The sequence below is a fragment of the Monodon monoceros genome, unplaced genomic scaffold, assembly GCF_005190385.1.
Source record: "Monodon monoceros isolate NGI ecotype Baffin Bay Population unplaced genomic scaffold, NGI_Narwhal_1 Super_Scaffold_2, whole genome shotgun sequence".
NCBI lineage: Eukaryota > Metazoa > Chordata > Mammalia > Artiodactyla > Monodontidae > Monodon > Monodon monoceros.
In genome coordinates, this window is record NW_021703776.1 from 36,292,429 (window position 1) to 36,307,154 (window position 14,726).

Here is a 14,726-nt window from a genome sequence, read left to right on the forward strand (position 1 = left end):
TACAGAAGAATCTGGAATATACTTATTGTCATTAAAATAAGTGGACAGCTCTCATAAAGTAACTCTTTTGAAAACTAACACTCAAGTTCCAAATTGTGTATAATCTTATTACTTTATTGCTACATCCCTTTGCATATGGTCTTTGAAGCTCGAGGAACAAACAAATCAAAAAATACCTTTCATGTGGTCCTTCACCCAAATTAATTTTCTGGACCATCTAGAGAGATGACAGACTAGCAGATCCTTTCTCATACAACAGACAAGTGGTATCTATTCTGTTTTTATTTTTCAAAACTCAAATGTTTTACTTAACATTCTGAAAGAACCACTAGAGGCAACACTTATGACCCTAATCGGACAAAAAGGAAATTGAGTCATGAATCAGGTGTTTGTGTTTCTAGTGGAGATTTTATAGGACTTAGAATTTAACCTCTAAAAAATATTTAGCCTCTTCTGTTTCAGTCTTTCTTTCCCTCCCAGCACACACAGGAAAGACAGAACTCCTGTAAACAGTGACTCCCCCTCCGTGGCACTTCTTCTATTAGGAGTGGAGCAAGCTGGAGTGGGAAGACAGGATTTTTCCCAGGGATACAGTATTTCTCAATGTAGAGAACGTGTGTGGTTTTACAAGGCCCTTGTCATTCCCCCTCTAGCCTGAGCATTACAGAATATTCTGGGTTTGATTGATTTGAAGAAGTTTCCTGTATGTATCTGATTCACTGTGTCTTATATCTGTGTCCACCCTTTGAGATTGCAGTAATCTCAATTATTGTGATAATTGAGTCTATGGAGTAATTTTTGATGTTTGCACAGAACCTAGTTTCTCAGGGTTAAATATCCTAAGAATTACTGTACCTCCAATTATCTTTAAAGGCACATATTTTGAGTAAATTTGATTAGGGGTATATTTATACAGACAAATTGTAAAGGTATATAAACTAAAATAGCCTACATTGTATTTTTTAGAGCACTTGGTCTTATAAGAGAGACTATTCTATGATTATAGTACCTTCCTTCAGACCACACCTTGCTTTTTGTATGTATAAATAGTCTATTCCCTTGAAAACCTTTCTTTTATCCATACTTTAGATAAAAGCTGCCCAGTGGCTTTTGTGGTGGCCCGTTTTCATTGCTTTACCCCTTTTCAAGCTGGCACAGGTCTTCATAGGGCTTATTATAAAAAAGTAACTAATAGCCACTCTACCAAATCAAAGACCTTTTAAAATGAGCACAGCACAACACTCGATCCAACAGTGCACCTTTTTGCTGCATTGTACCTAACACAGATACATTTGCATGGAGGTTAAGGGGCTGCTATAGCAATAAGGATGTTTGCTTTCAACAGGGACTTGGGGAATTGTGCTAATGCCCAGAATACAGAGATTATAATGGAGAAAAACACAGTCACAGGAAAAATGACAATAGAGTTTAGCAGAGTCTGTAAGTGATTAGGAAACAGATGTGTGCAAGTGATCCTATCTTTTGATTATTAACATGATTTTTAAGCCCAGAATTTATTTATTCCTCTTCAGTAATTAATGATTCCCTTTATAATAAATATATTATTTTATAATGCTGCAGAGATTAAAGGAAGGAAACTAATTCAAATATTATTTTGTGTGCAGCTATGTAAATGCTTCAGTGAGCTCACTGTTGAGCTGTGGGTATAAATCATTTTTTATTGTGTGTACTGCATATTATAAAATAAAGTCTAATGTCTTAAACAAAGAAAAATCAATCATTAATCTGGGTTCTATTTGGGATTTTTTAAAGAATTCTTACATGTAAGTTTAGATCCTATCCTTTGATTACAAATGCTGTATACAAAATATTGAGCAAACAGCTTCAATTGATTGCAGTTGACAGCAGAAATATAAACAGGTAATTAATGATATATATTACGGTAGGGAAAGTTTTCAGCAAACTTTTTGTTACCAATAAGGATTCTGATTGTACTTATTTCATGAAGTCTAATAATTTGTTATTGAGTGCTATATTTTAAGTAAAATACTAGGTTATATATCAATTTAGTAGTGTCAAAAATAAGTAAAAAATCTTAATTTAACAAGAACATTTAATATATGTTAAATTTTCAAGTAGGAAGCTCAGCATGGGTTTTACTTAAGTTAACAAATTATCTTCATGTCTAAAGAAAAGGATCTAATTCATGAAATCTGCCACCTGTTGTTTCCTAAGATTACCTGGGACAGGTATTTAGCTGTAACACGTCAGTTAACAAATACTGAATGAACTTCTGCTCTGAGAATGCAACTGTGCCTATGTTACACACATGTTTACATTACTGTATCTCACTATGGATCTTTACAGCTGTCCTATGAAAGCCTACCACAACCAATAAAGAAAAAATAACTACTCCTTATTACACTAAATTTGGGCTTAATCTGGGCATATATGGGAAGTGTGGGACTCATAATGCATCAGATTGGATAACTCTCTTAGAATCCCTTTTTAAAGCTATTTTTGCTTTCCACTTTGACCTATTCGCATTGGTGATTAGAAGCATATTAGGAAAATTTCCAAAGAGAAATGTAGTCAATCAGTAAGTAATACACCTTTTATTTTTAGACTTCTTGTCAGTAAAAATCTTCATTTCCTTATAATTAACAAGAATGAATGAGAATTGTGGTTTTCCTAGCCATGAAATCCTAACAGTGATGTTAACTAAAAGTAGTGATTGCTCTGTTAGTTGATTCTATATATAAAAGGTGTACAGATATGCCATGCTTATCTTTAGTGAAAGTGCTTTTAACAGAGATAGTGAAATCATGATTCCTACTGGCCAACTAACACCCTAGTTTAGCTGGATGGCAAATCACTCGATAACTGATACACAGAATTCAAGAGATTCCATAATGTCAGGGTCCTTCTGTATTAGTTTTACAACTTGATCAGTGGCAATTTGCATTCTAATTTAAATTAACACAGTAAATATGTGACCATAAGAAAGACTTTATTTGGTAATCAAAACTGACTACCTAATTTGCACATGGAAAATCTCTCAATGAATTTCTAAGCTCACTGGGATTTCTTCTAGATTGTGATGCTTATAAATGAGAATCCTCTGCTGGCAGAAGCAGCAGCTCTGAATAAATGCTACAAGGTGATGGATTTGATTTGTGAGAAATGTATGAAGCAAAGAGACATGAATGAAGTACTGGCTATGAAAATGCATTACATCAGCTGTATCTTTCAGAAATGTATTAACTTCTTAAAAGACGGAGAGAATAAATTGGACACTCTGATCAAAAGGTACTGTTTTTTCCCATGTCATGTATAAAGTACACTCAAATGGATAATGTTCCATTATATGAGATCGCATTATGGATTTAAAAATTAAACATTTTAGCAGCAGATGTTAATGTTGAGATCACATTTCATCTGTAAGAAACAAGGGGCACTCATAACTAAATTGATTATTCCATTCTATACTCTTTACAACAGTGCTTTTGTTATCCCCAATTATAGGTGAGAAATCTGAAGTTTGGAGATGTTAAATATCATGTGTAAAATCATACAGCTAGAAAGCAGCCCAAGTCCAAATTTGAGGATAGGAGTGCTTATGCCATAATTGCTGCTCTGGATTCACAGTGGCGCTCAATGTATCTCTGTTTCTGTACCCGGGAGAGCTGTGTGTTACCCTTGTTATCTGACCCATGGGGGTCAAATTCTCCGATAGTTTTACTAAGAAAAGAGAACTAAGTCAGAAGGGTGTGACTCAATGAGAGTTTTCATTCTTTGTACAAATAACTGACATGGTAATAAGTAACTAGCTAATCTGATAACAGTGTTTAGTATGTTTTATGTCAGGGGTTACTTTTATAAATACATCTCTGAGCCCCTAAACCTCATAAGGCCTAGCCTAATGTGCAGGTAGAGCAGCAATCTGAATTGAGTCTATCCTCATGATGTGAAGACCCAATGAAAATCTTACGCTGCAAAGAAGAAACTACTCAAAGTTCATGGGTTCAGCTGGGAGGAAATGCTTAGTAATTCAACTCCTTTAAAAAGTAACTCTAGTTACTTTTTAAAAAATATCTTTCAGCTTGTTAAAAGGCCGACCTTCTGATGGCTTTCCAATATATCAAGAAAAGATCATTAGAGAAAGTATCAGAAAATTTCCTTACTGTGAAGCTACACTCCTCCAGCAGCTGGTGCGAAGCATTGCTCCTGTTGAAATTGTAAGGCTCTTCGCAACTAAGTTAACTCTATCAGTAAGACCTAATCACCGTATTTTGTACAATTAAATTCATGTTCTCTTTAGCATTACTTATTTATTTGATAAAGACTTAATTCTTTATTATTTTAGAAAAATTTCAGAAGCGAACATGGAGATAGGTTTGCCTGTTAACACTGTTTCTGTTTATCCATTTCCCCTCTCTCAATCCTCTTCTTCCATTTATATGGTTCATGGTTTAATAAACAGTATATCCTTATGTCAGAATATAGATAGTTACAGTGGATACGTACATTTTTAATGCCTCTGTGAAACCTTAACGGTGGGTACACATCCACTATGTAATATAGATCCACACTTGTTCAGGTGTAGTGTGTGAAAAACCAGTACAAAATCCCATACTAGATGAAAGTAAGAATTGAATGTCTGCATTGATGGTTTCCTGTCAGGGGATGTGAGAGGATAAGTCATGAGAAGGCTCATTGTGTGTCCTGCTAAACAATCTCAAAGGATGTCCCAGCTTATTATGTTCTACCTTAATGCCTCTGATCTTATAAATTTTCCATACGTTAAAAAAAAATCTATTTATACTTGCCAGTTATGGGAAGTAAATTTTAACTTTATTATCTATTCTTTAAATTATTTACTGCTCTTTTGTCATATATTTATTTAAGTAGTATGAAAGACACTCCCTGCCTTCCCTATTTTGAATAGCTTTCAGTTTACCTTATCTATACCAGTTATGCTTTATGCATTTCAACCAAATCCTTTATCAGCCTTTGTCTATTAGGCAAGAAACTGATCCTGACACTATTCCCATGCCTGGTTTCCTCCCTCCATCTGGCAATGTTGGTTCTTCTCTGCCTTCTCTAGGCTGTTATATCATTCTCAGTCTGAAAAATCAGGACTAAAAATGGGTTCCAGGTGTTCCTTTATACATTGACTTAACCGACTCAGAACCATGGAAGAAGAAAGACCTAAGCAGACAAGATGATCTCATGAAGTTCATGCACTGATTTATTCTTGAGAGCTCTCCATGATTTCACATAGAGATTCTTTCCCCTTGCTCTTTAATATGCTTGGCTATTTGGTGTTTAAGCTTTTGGAAGATTAAAGTTAGCAAATTATGAGGGTGGTGTATCAATTATGAATGTGTTTTGGCTGTGCATATCAAACTCCAGCCAACTATGAATTAAATAGATAAGGGTTTATTTATTCTCATATGCTCAGAAGCCCAAAGGCAGGCAGACCAGATCTGGTACAGTAGCTCAGAAGTGGACTGGGGACCCACACACTTTCCTATTTTTCCACCCGATATTCTTTAGCCATACAGATTATCATACACATGCTTATGACCTCAGAGTTGCAAGGCATCTCATGCTCTTCCTCCAAGCTCACATTCCTGTCCTAGGCAGACAAGCAAAGGAAATTGGTCTGTAGCTGGAAAACATAAGCTCTCCCTGAAACGCATGCTGACCTGTGCTCTTAGTGGCACAGGTGGAAGTGAGTATTTTGGAGAAATGGGTATTCTGGGGAAATGCTTTTGGCTGGTCTAAACACTGCTGCTCTGACAAAATTGTTTCTGTTAGTAAGGAGTTGGGGGAATGGCTATCAGAGAAGCAATTAATAGTGGCTGCTGTGGGATATTTCCAGCACTAACAAGTGTAGCTGACATTGTACCTTCAAGGGAGAAAACAGAAAAAGTAAAACTAGCAGCCTGGAGTATTTTTAAAAAAGACAAAGCAGGTCAGTGTAAGGCTCAACAATCCATTTTAACCCTGTATCATAAAATAATGTAGTTAGAGTGTATGGTGTGTGATTGATATTTATCCTAGTGATCTGAGCCATCAGTAAAAAGATAGTATTTATTTAATGCAATTTAGAAAAATTTCTCTCTTTAAACATTTTTGTTCTTTAAGAGTTACATATTCTGCTCTCCGGAAAACTTTATTTATCTGCAATGCTTGTGGTTGTGAGTGTCCCAGATAGCCACTGTTTACTGCCTAATGGCTTCCGGTATCCTGCAAGTTCAAAAGCCTCTGAAGCAGTGTTAAGCTTGTCCCGTGACACGGTGGTTCTCACGGCTGGCTGCCACGAGGGTCCCCTATGGTACTTTCTGACAGTGCTGATGCCTGGGCCCTCATGGAGGGGTTTTGATTCCCTCTGCCTACTGTGGAACTCTGGCTTCCACCTGTGACAGAATTCAGCAGGAAGTGTGAGGCATGGCTACACTTAAGAAATGCTGCTCCAGCATTGTAACAGATGATAACTGTTAAAGATATTTTGCTTTCTCAATTGACAGTGTGTATTTTAACATCTGGAAGGCTAGCTAATGTCTCTGATTTTATAGGATACATTGAATAAAGCATCCTGTTCATTTTTAGGCTGAATATCTTCTATAGGTGGAGCTCTGGTGCCTAAACAGATTCTTATTTAACAAAGTAGATGACAAGATTTTGCACAGCAAGAAAGAATTCTTGTCATTCAACTGTGACAAGAAAGATTTCATGTGGTTACTCTACTGTACCGTCAATTTTTTTCTGAAGCAATAGTTCACATTAACAGCCATACTTCTAGCAAAAAATCCTTTAGTTTTACCTCCGGTTACATCTGTGAGAATGTCATTGCTTTCTGACTCCCACAAAAGTCCTATTGTGGGGGAGATTTTGAACATGCCTCAGTCACTTTTACAAAAAAAAAAAAATGTAATTGTTGTAAAATCTGTTGAATATATCATACTCTGTGGGCCAGACTGTTGTCTGATCAAATACTCTACTTTTAAGGAAGAATAATTTTATAGATTAATAAGTGTTCATTGTAACATTTAAGTACCAGTAATTCTCAAACTTTTAGTATGTTTCAGAATTACCTGTAATAATGCAGGTACATGGACCACATCCTTAGAGATTCTAATTTAGAAAGTATAGATCAATCTGAATTTTTAACAAGTTCTCTTCTGAGCACAACTGCCATAGACATTCATTCCTTATGAAATTATTAACTTATATCTAGTATCTGAGGTTTTATTTCACTACTTTTTTCTCACTGTTATACTATCTTCATTCCAAAAGAGAATTCTCAGCCCTTGAATGTGAAAGGAAACTCAGTCATCATTTGTTTTCAGGAGAAGTAAGGCGGTTTTCAAAATGAGTACAGTGTAAAACAATGTTCCACGGTGGTATTTGTAAAGCTCTGTTGTGTACAATTGATAAGATAATATTAAAACAAATAAACTTAGGAAGAAAAGGCAAATGCAAATGAAAATTTAAATTATGAAAATTGGCAAAACTTTAGTTGGGAATAAAGAAGCAAATTGGAAAAACTCAGAAACAACTGTTTTGAGTAGGTAAGACAGCTGGATACCCTGTAATTGCTCTAAATAGGTCTTAATAGTATTATGCTAGGCTGATAAACATTCAAATAGGTCTTAATAGCATTATCCCAGGCAGATAAATATTTGCCCTTATAATTTCCCATGTAAAAAAATTTCATAAATCCTCTTCAGCAAGCCATTCTGATTTTCAGTAGCCATATGGTAATTTTCATATTTTTGGTCTTTCTTAATACCCTAATGCAATCACATCTATATCTTTTTAATTTTAAGAGTTTGGAACATTTCAGTAATAAAGATGATAATTTTTAACTATTAGAATTGCAGACCAGCATCAAGTAAATAGTTTAAAGTCTTTAAAACATTTAAATTGCACTAAACTTTTAAGAATTAAGATAAACATTTGTGATGTGCCCTATAAATTGTCCCTCAAAATATGTATATTGTCTTAATTCTCAGAAGGAAATTCCACTCTGAGCTCATTGTCATATATCTGAAATCTTTGTGTGCTTACTGAATAATCCTAATTGAAAAAATACTTTTATTCTAGAATAAGGCCAGTTTTTTTCTCTCTGAATATTTGGATACATGACTTACCTGCCATGTACTTTGTATAGAAAAAGGCGTACTCAGAAAGGCATCTATCATTTTGTTATAGTCTGTGCAGTCTCTCGCCTTAATAATTTTGTCTCTTGTTCTTGACATGTCTTCTCTGTAGTCTTTCAATGGTGATTTCAGAGGTTTTTTTCCTCCTCTTCTAACCCACTGTAGGGTTCTGATCCCACTGCATTCTCGGTACTTACCCAAGCCATCACTGGTCAGGTGGGTTTCGTGGATGTTGAATTTTGCACCACCTGTGGAGAAAAAGGAGCAAGTAAAAGATGCTCAGTGTGCAAAATGGTAAGAATGAAGTTCTTTTCAGTTCATTGACATCTGGTTTACATTTCATCCAAATTGATAATTCAGTTTTAATATTCTGTAAATATAATAGTTGATGTCTGTTTTCTAATAAATTCTAATCCATTAGATATAAAGTATTGCATCTAATATTTTAAAATAGTTTTGGAAGAGAACTACAGGATAAATGTAGTTCTGTGCCCTCTCTACCTTCTGTCAAACTCCCAGGCTGCCCAACTTCTATGCTGACTATCCCCAAAAAGGAAAGAATATGAATGAATGAATCAATATAAGAAAACAAGAGAAAAATTATACATAGGGGACTGAGACTGGTGCAGATATGAGAACCTACAATGGAACAGTTCTAAATATGCAGTCTTAAATCTTCTGATGTTGACTTTAACTACAATCTCTTCATCAACTCTTCCTTGTAAAACTACAACTCCTTTCTGACTGTCACCAATCTTTAAGCTTTCTGGATTACTACCCACTTCTGTCAGAATTATCTTTATAAAGGGCATATCTGAATGGGTTCTTCTTCTCACATACAAATGTCACCCACATGCATGCGTCTATACATTCACTTTACCCTATAGATTATGTTAATTTCCTCTTGTTTTTTAAGGTTGAAATTCTTCAGCATATTCTTCTGTAACCTATCGTATTCTGCTATAACCTACTTCTCCAGTTCCATTTCCTTTAATTACTTACTTCTCTGAGCCTCAGTTTCCTTATGTGTGAAATCGGGCTAGAGTTGTGAGAATTAAATGTGACCATCTATATTGATTAACTATTGCCACATGTAAAAACACTCTAAAATATTTTACTTAAAACAACAATCATTTATTTTTTCTCTCATGTCTGGGGTTGGCTGGGGCACTTGTGTTCCATGTGTTTCTCATCCTCCTTGGACCAGCAGGAGGTCCTTTAAAATAAAGCATAGAAAAGTTAACGGTTTTACAGCACAGTACTTGGTTGAATGTCATAATTGAAAAATTATGCGATTACACCTCTTGAAAATAAACGTACAATTGCCTTCAGGTAATATATTGCGATCAAACCTGCCAGAAAACACATTGGTTTGCACATAAGAAAATCTGTAAGAGTCTCAAGGACATTTATGAGAAGCAACAGTTGGAGGCTGCCAAAGAAAAGAGTGAAGAGGAGAACCGTAAGTGTATAAAAACCAAGATCATACTGTTGGTCAGTGGGGAAAGGAAGGATCAATGATATTAACACAGGACACACAGGAACTGAGTCTTCTCAGGGGACCAAGGAAGCTTGGGGTTAACCAACATAAGGATCACGCTTAAATGTATCCCTGTTTTGAGTCCCTGGAATAATGTACAAGACTGTAGTCAGCCTAGCTATCACTAGAAAATGAAAGACATAAAATTCTGAGGATGGGACTTCCCAGGTGGCGCAGTGGTTAGGAATCTGCCTGCCAGTGCAGGGGACACGTGTTCGTACCCTGGTCCGGGAAGGTCCCACATGCCGCGGAGCAACTAAGCCCGTGGGCCACAACTACTGAGCCTGTGCTCTAGAGCCCACGAGCCACAACTACTGAGCCCGTGTGCCACAACTACTGAGCCCGCGCGCCTAGAGCCTGTGCTCCACAACAAGAGAAGCCACTGCAATGAGAAGCCCTCACACTGCAACGAAGAGTAGCCCCCACTCACCACAACTAGAGAAGGCCCGCACACAGCAACAACGACCCAATGCAGCCCAAAATAAATAAATTTAATTTAATTTAAAAAAAAGATTCTGAGGAATATCATTTATTCCACATTCTACGTTATGACTTATGAGACTGCCCTGGAACCATGCACTCTTAACGAGTTGTTACTTATATTTTGCTCACAAAGGATTTTAAGGTCTTTGAATATGAAAATAATTAAATTTCCCCTAATGGCTACCCAAAAATGTTAAGGTCGGAAGCCTTTAAATTTCTTAACTATGAAACTTGAGGTGAAATTACAGAGTAAATCTATAAATTACAAATTAACTTGAACAAATTAAATTTCTACAAGTGTGAGGGCAGTGAGTTCCATATTATTTTTCCTCTCCCTCCCTCCTGAAGTATATGACTCATTTTCATCAGGAACAGTGAGTTGCTTGAGCAATGATTCATATATTGGAGAAGAGAACCGCCCACACTACCCAGAGGATATATAGCACATTCTGGGGAGTGATAGTTTGAAAACACTGCCCAGGTGATTCTAACACTAAGCACGTCCATCTCCACCCCTCAAGGGACTGTGTCCACTTTACCACCTGGTGGAGAAACACTACTAGTGGGAACGGATGATTGGTACAAAGCTGAATTCATACAAAATTAAATTTTTAGAAATAAATTGTTAAGAGAATAGTCAGACTTTCTGACTGCTGTGCGTTCTCCTGTTTTCTGAACCAAACTTGTATATCCTTTATGTTGACAGGTACTAGAGAAGCCATATGGGAGGACAGTCAGTAGAATGGGAACTCCTGGTTGTTAGACATCAGCCCGTATCACACACCATTCTACACCTTTATTCTCCACAAATGTAGGATAGGCTTTATTATGCCCCACTTTATGGATAAGGAAACAGCCTTGTACAGGCAGTTACCTAGCCAAGCACGTCAAGCTAACTCATGGCAAAACTGTATTCGAGTGTGGATTTTGCCAGTCAGCAGTCCTGGTTTCAAGGCCTGAGTTCAAATGCCAGTTCTGTTCTTTTCCTAGTGGTGCAACTATGAGGAAGTTAACAAACCCTCTCTTCTCAGTTTCTCCATTTGTGAGAAATCATAATAGAGATAACACTTGGCCTCATGGTTGTTACGAGGATTAAATGATTGGATACACGTAAAGTACTTAGAAGAGTGTCCAGCACACGGCAGGAACAAAATGACTCACTTTTTTTCTTTTTATCAGATGGCAAACTTAATGTCAATTCTAACTGTGTTAATGAAGAGCAGCCGGAGGCTGAAACAGGAATCTCCCAGGACGACTGCAATCCTAAAGATTCTGTGGAAGGGGAGAGAGAATCTCTTCAGAGTGATGCTGGGCTGGAATGCTTACAGGATGCTCCTGTAGGTCCACAGCAGTCCGAGGAGTAAGAGCTGGAGCAAGTGCCAGTGTGGACAGTCCTCACCCTGGCAGGCAGCTGGAAAACTCACGAGACTGTCCTCCTTGCCTCCACACCTGCATGGCACTGTGGCAGGATTCCACTTTTCATAGAATACGTGCTCTCCAGCAAAGCTCTGTCTACCAAGCCCTAATTTCCTACTGATTCTGTTCAATAATTGGTCACATATTCCTAGGGAGAAAAATTTTTTTCCAAAATATAGGAGAAACATTTCTATTCCCTTTCTGAGGCAGGCCTCCCAGCAGTTGTTCTCAAAGGAAAATAAATCTCCTTTTAAAGAAGAAATATAGGTTTTAGGGAACAAAGAGGCAAGCAGAACAGTTGTAGGAAAGAGGAGATTTTCAGGAAAGAAAAATTTTATAGCCATAGAGATGGGTAGTTAAAAGAATCATAACATATGTAAATAAAATGCATATAAATAGCATTTACAATAGTGAAGTTCTACTTATTAAGGTGCAATGAAGATATCGGGATATATGTAGAGCTGATTCACTTTGTTATAAAGCAGAAACTAACACATCATCGTAAAGCAATTATACTCCAATAAAGATGTTAAAAAAAAAAAAAAAGATGCAATGAAATGAAGAAAAGCTACATGTTAAAGGATCTTTGCCATAGTTCAGCTAATTGTAGTTTTTCTATAGAATTTATGCTGAGCAGCCTGAACTTTATATAGTTCCTGCAGTGGTGTTTTATCTACAGTCTTTGTACCTTCAGAAATGTCAAATCCCCCAGGAGGAACTAAGGCATAGCCACAGTTATCTCAGCATGTGCATTTAAAAAGATGTCTGACGAAACTGTCAATTAAACAAAGGCTAAACATACTGTGTCCACAATTATAAAACTAACTCATGTGCCATTTTCCACTTGAAAGGCTTTTACCTTCCTGTAAGCTTTTCATGTGGCTCTTCCTGTCCACAAACTGATTTGTAACTGTCACTTATAGACTGTCCTGGCATCAGTTTTTAGTGTCTGAGTATTTAAATAAAGCTAGAGTATGAGATCTGAAGATAGTGCTGTGTTTCAAAGTTTCTTGTGTTGATTTGTAAAATAAATTGTGCCTACTGATATAGCCACCTCACATCTTGTTTCATAGTGTTTTGCTGTCGAGGGTGGCAAATATTAAAGAAATACTAGAGAACTTAAAACATTTTAGGAAACTTAGCAAATACTGGAGAACACAGTATAATTATTTTAATATTCACAATTACAAATCAAAATGACTAGAATTCTCACCTCACTTCACTGATTAGATTTTTCTGTCTTGCTGCTTTTCCTCTTCCTTACACTCAGTTACTTTTCTCCCAGTGCCAGCACATACATCTTCTGCACACTCTGTACCATGCTGCTCTAGGAAGACTTCATGTGAGTAAATCACAGTTAAGTGTTAAGTGGGTAGGAATTCTACAGGCAGATTTTACCTGAACTTGTCAATCATGACGAGACTCCCTTCATTCATCAAGGTACCTCAATCTACGCACTGATAAACATTTATCTTTGACCAGAAAAATAGTCCTCCCAGGCCTTCCTCTTCCACAAGTATGTTTTTTAACCTGAGTTCCCTGATTCTAATTATTTTCTGGGTGTGTGGTATTATCATGGTCCCTGTCTTTGGATAGCATGGAAGGTTATGAAACAGCAGAAGGGAATAGGAAAGTCAAGAGATGAGGCAACGTAGAGGTAATTTTCCCTTCATTGAAATGAATGCTAATATGAATCAGAACTCTTAACACAGCTACAACTGGCATTAATAGTAACTTTCCAATTGGACAAAGAGAACTTTAGATATAAGCCATGTCAATATCAAAATTTCCATGGATGTATTTCAAGAAAGGGGTGGTCAGAAGAGGGGTTTAAGAGAAATGAGGTTGGTTCTCATTATACTCCCTTCCTTTGTCATAAATAACCAAAAATAGATGTTTCCATTGTAACACCATCAAAACAGGTGTTACCCGTTTTTTTGTTTTTCAATATGCCATCAAGAAACTTTTCTCAAACAAAAATAGACCTAAAGGATAAGAATAGCCTTACTATTCCAATATGTCTTATACTTAGAGCAGATGTAATAGAATATTAAATTAGCCAGTGGGTTTATTAGGAAATTGGATTCTGCTTTTTGATCCAATAGGTGGTAATAATAGCTACCACTGAAAGTTACTGTATCCCTGAAGTTATCTTGTTTAATATTCACAACAACCCCATGAAGTAGACTTTATTTTTATCCCCATAACACAGATAAGGAGGTTAAAGTCTAAAGAGGTCTACTAATGTATCCAAAATTACAGAACTGGAACTCAACAAGGTCTGCAGTTTTGACTACAACATTGTACACTCTTAATATGTTACCATCACTGTAGTTTCTCTGCAGATGTAAGATAATAATAGAGCTCTGAAGACAAGCCATTATTTTACAGGATGTGGTAGATAATCCCTAGGCTCTTAAAAAGATGAGTGATTTTAGTCATCATGATGTATATGAGTTTACTTGAGTTTTAATATTATTGGATATTAAACTTAATAGAAATTCTTAAAGTAGATGTTCTTGCAGTGTTTTTATCTTCTCAGGATCATCTCCCCTGCTTCTGAAGCAAATCATTCCCCTTCTTGAGCGGGAGGTAGATGTCTTCCAGTTCTCATGGTTTACAACTAGGCCAATAAGGATACTTTTCAGAAATTTTACATTCCTGAAGCCAAAGAGGGAGGATGTTTGTTTGTTTGTTTCTCCCTTGGGACAATTATAAATTACAGGGATTCAGTTCCAGAGCTGCTAGAGCTGACATGTAGAGGTACCTGAGAGAATGTAGCCACTGAGCAGACACAGACAAGAGAGGGATGAAAGGAGGGGAAAATGTTGAGTCCACTGGGCTCTGCACTGGGTTTATGGGGTTTGGTTACATGAGCAAATTTCTCATCTGGCTTTCTATAAATCAGAAACAAAGAATCAGTAATACATCTTGTGACAACTAGAAAACAAATGGGATCAAATTTCAAAAGTTAAATATGTGTAAATATAACAAAGGAAAATGAAGGCACATAAATTAAAATTTTTGAGATTTATATGCTCTTAGAAAAAGTACAAAGGCACATCAGGTTTTGGATTGGATTATAGTTATTTTGGTTGGAAAAGAAGCTCAGTACAAGGTGTTTTTGCACCTCTTTACTGATGTTTATTTTGGAA

The 14,726-nt window shown here is 36.5% G+C and overlaps 1 protein-coding gene across 1 annotated transcript in view; it reads left to right on the forward strand.

Annotated features, from left to right (window-relative positions):
- The window catches only part of ANKMY2 (ankyrin repeat and MYND domain containing 2), a 35,010-nt gene extending 22,812 nt beyond the window's left edge, over window positions 1-12,198 (forward strand). The window contains exons 6-10 of the mRNA XM_029233748.1: window positions 3,056-3,270; window positions 4,064-4,199; window positions 8,298-8,426; window positions 9,465-9,594; window positions 11,335-12,198. Coding sequence (XP_029089581.1) covers window positions 3,056-3,270; window positions 4,064-4,199; window positions 8,298-8,426; window positions 9,465-9,594; window positions 11,335-11,519 — 795 coding nt within the window. The 3' untranslated portion in view covers window positions 11,520-12,198. The remainder of the gene's footprint in view (window positions 1-3,055; window positions 3,271-4,063; window positions 4,200-8,297; window positions 8,427-9,464; window positions 9,595-11,334) is intronic.
- The last annotated feature ends 2,528 nt before the right edge of the window (window positions 12,199-14,726 follow it).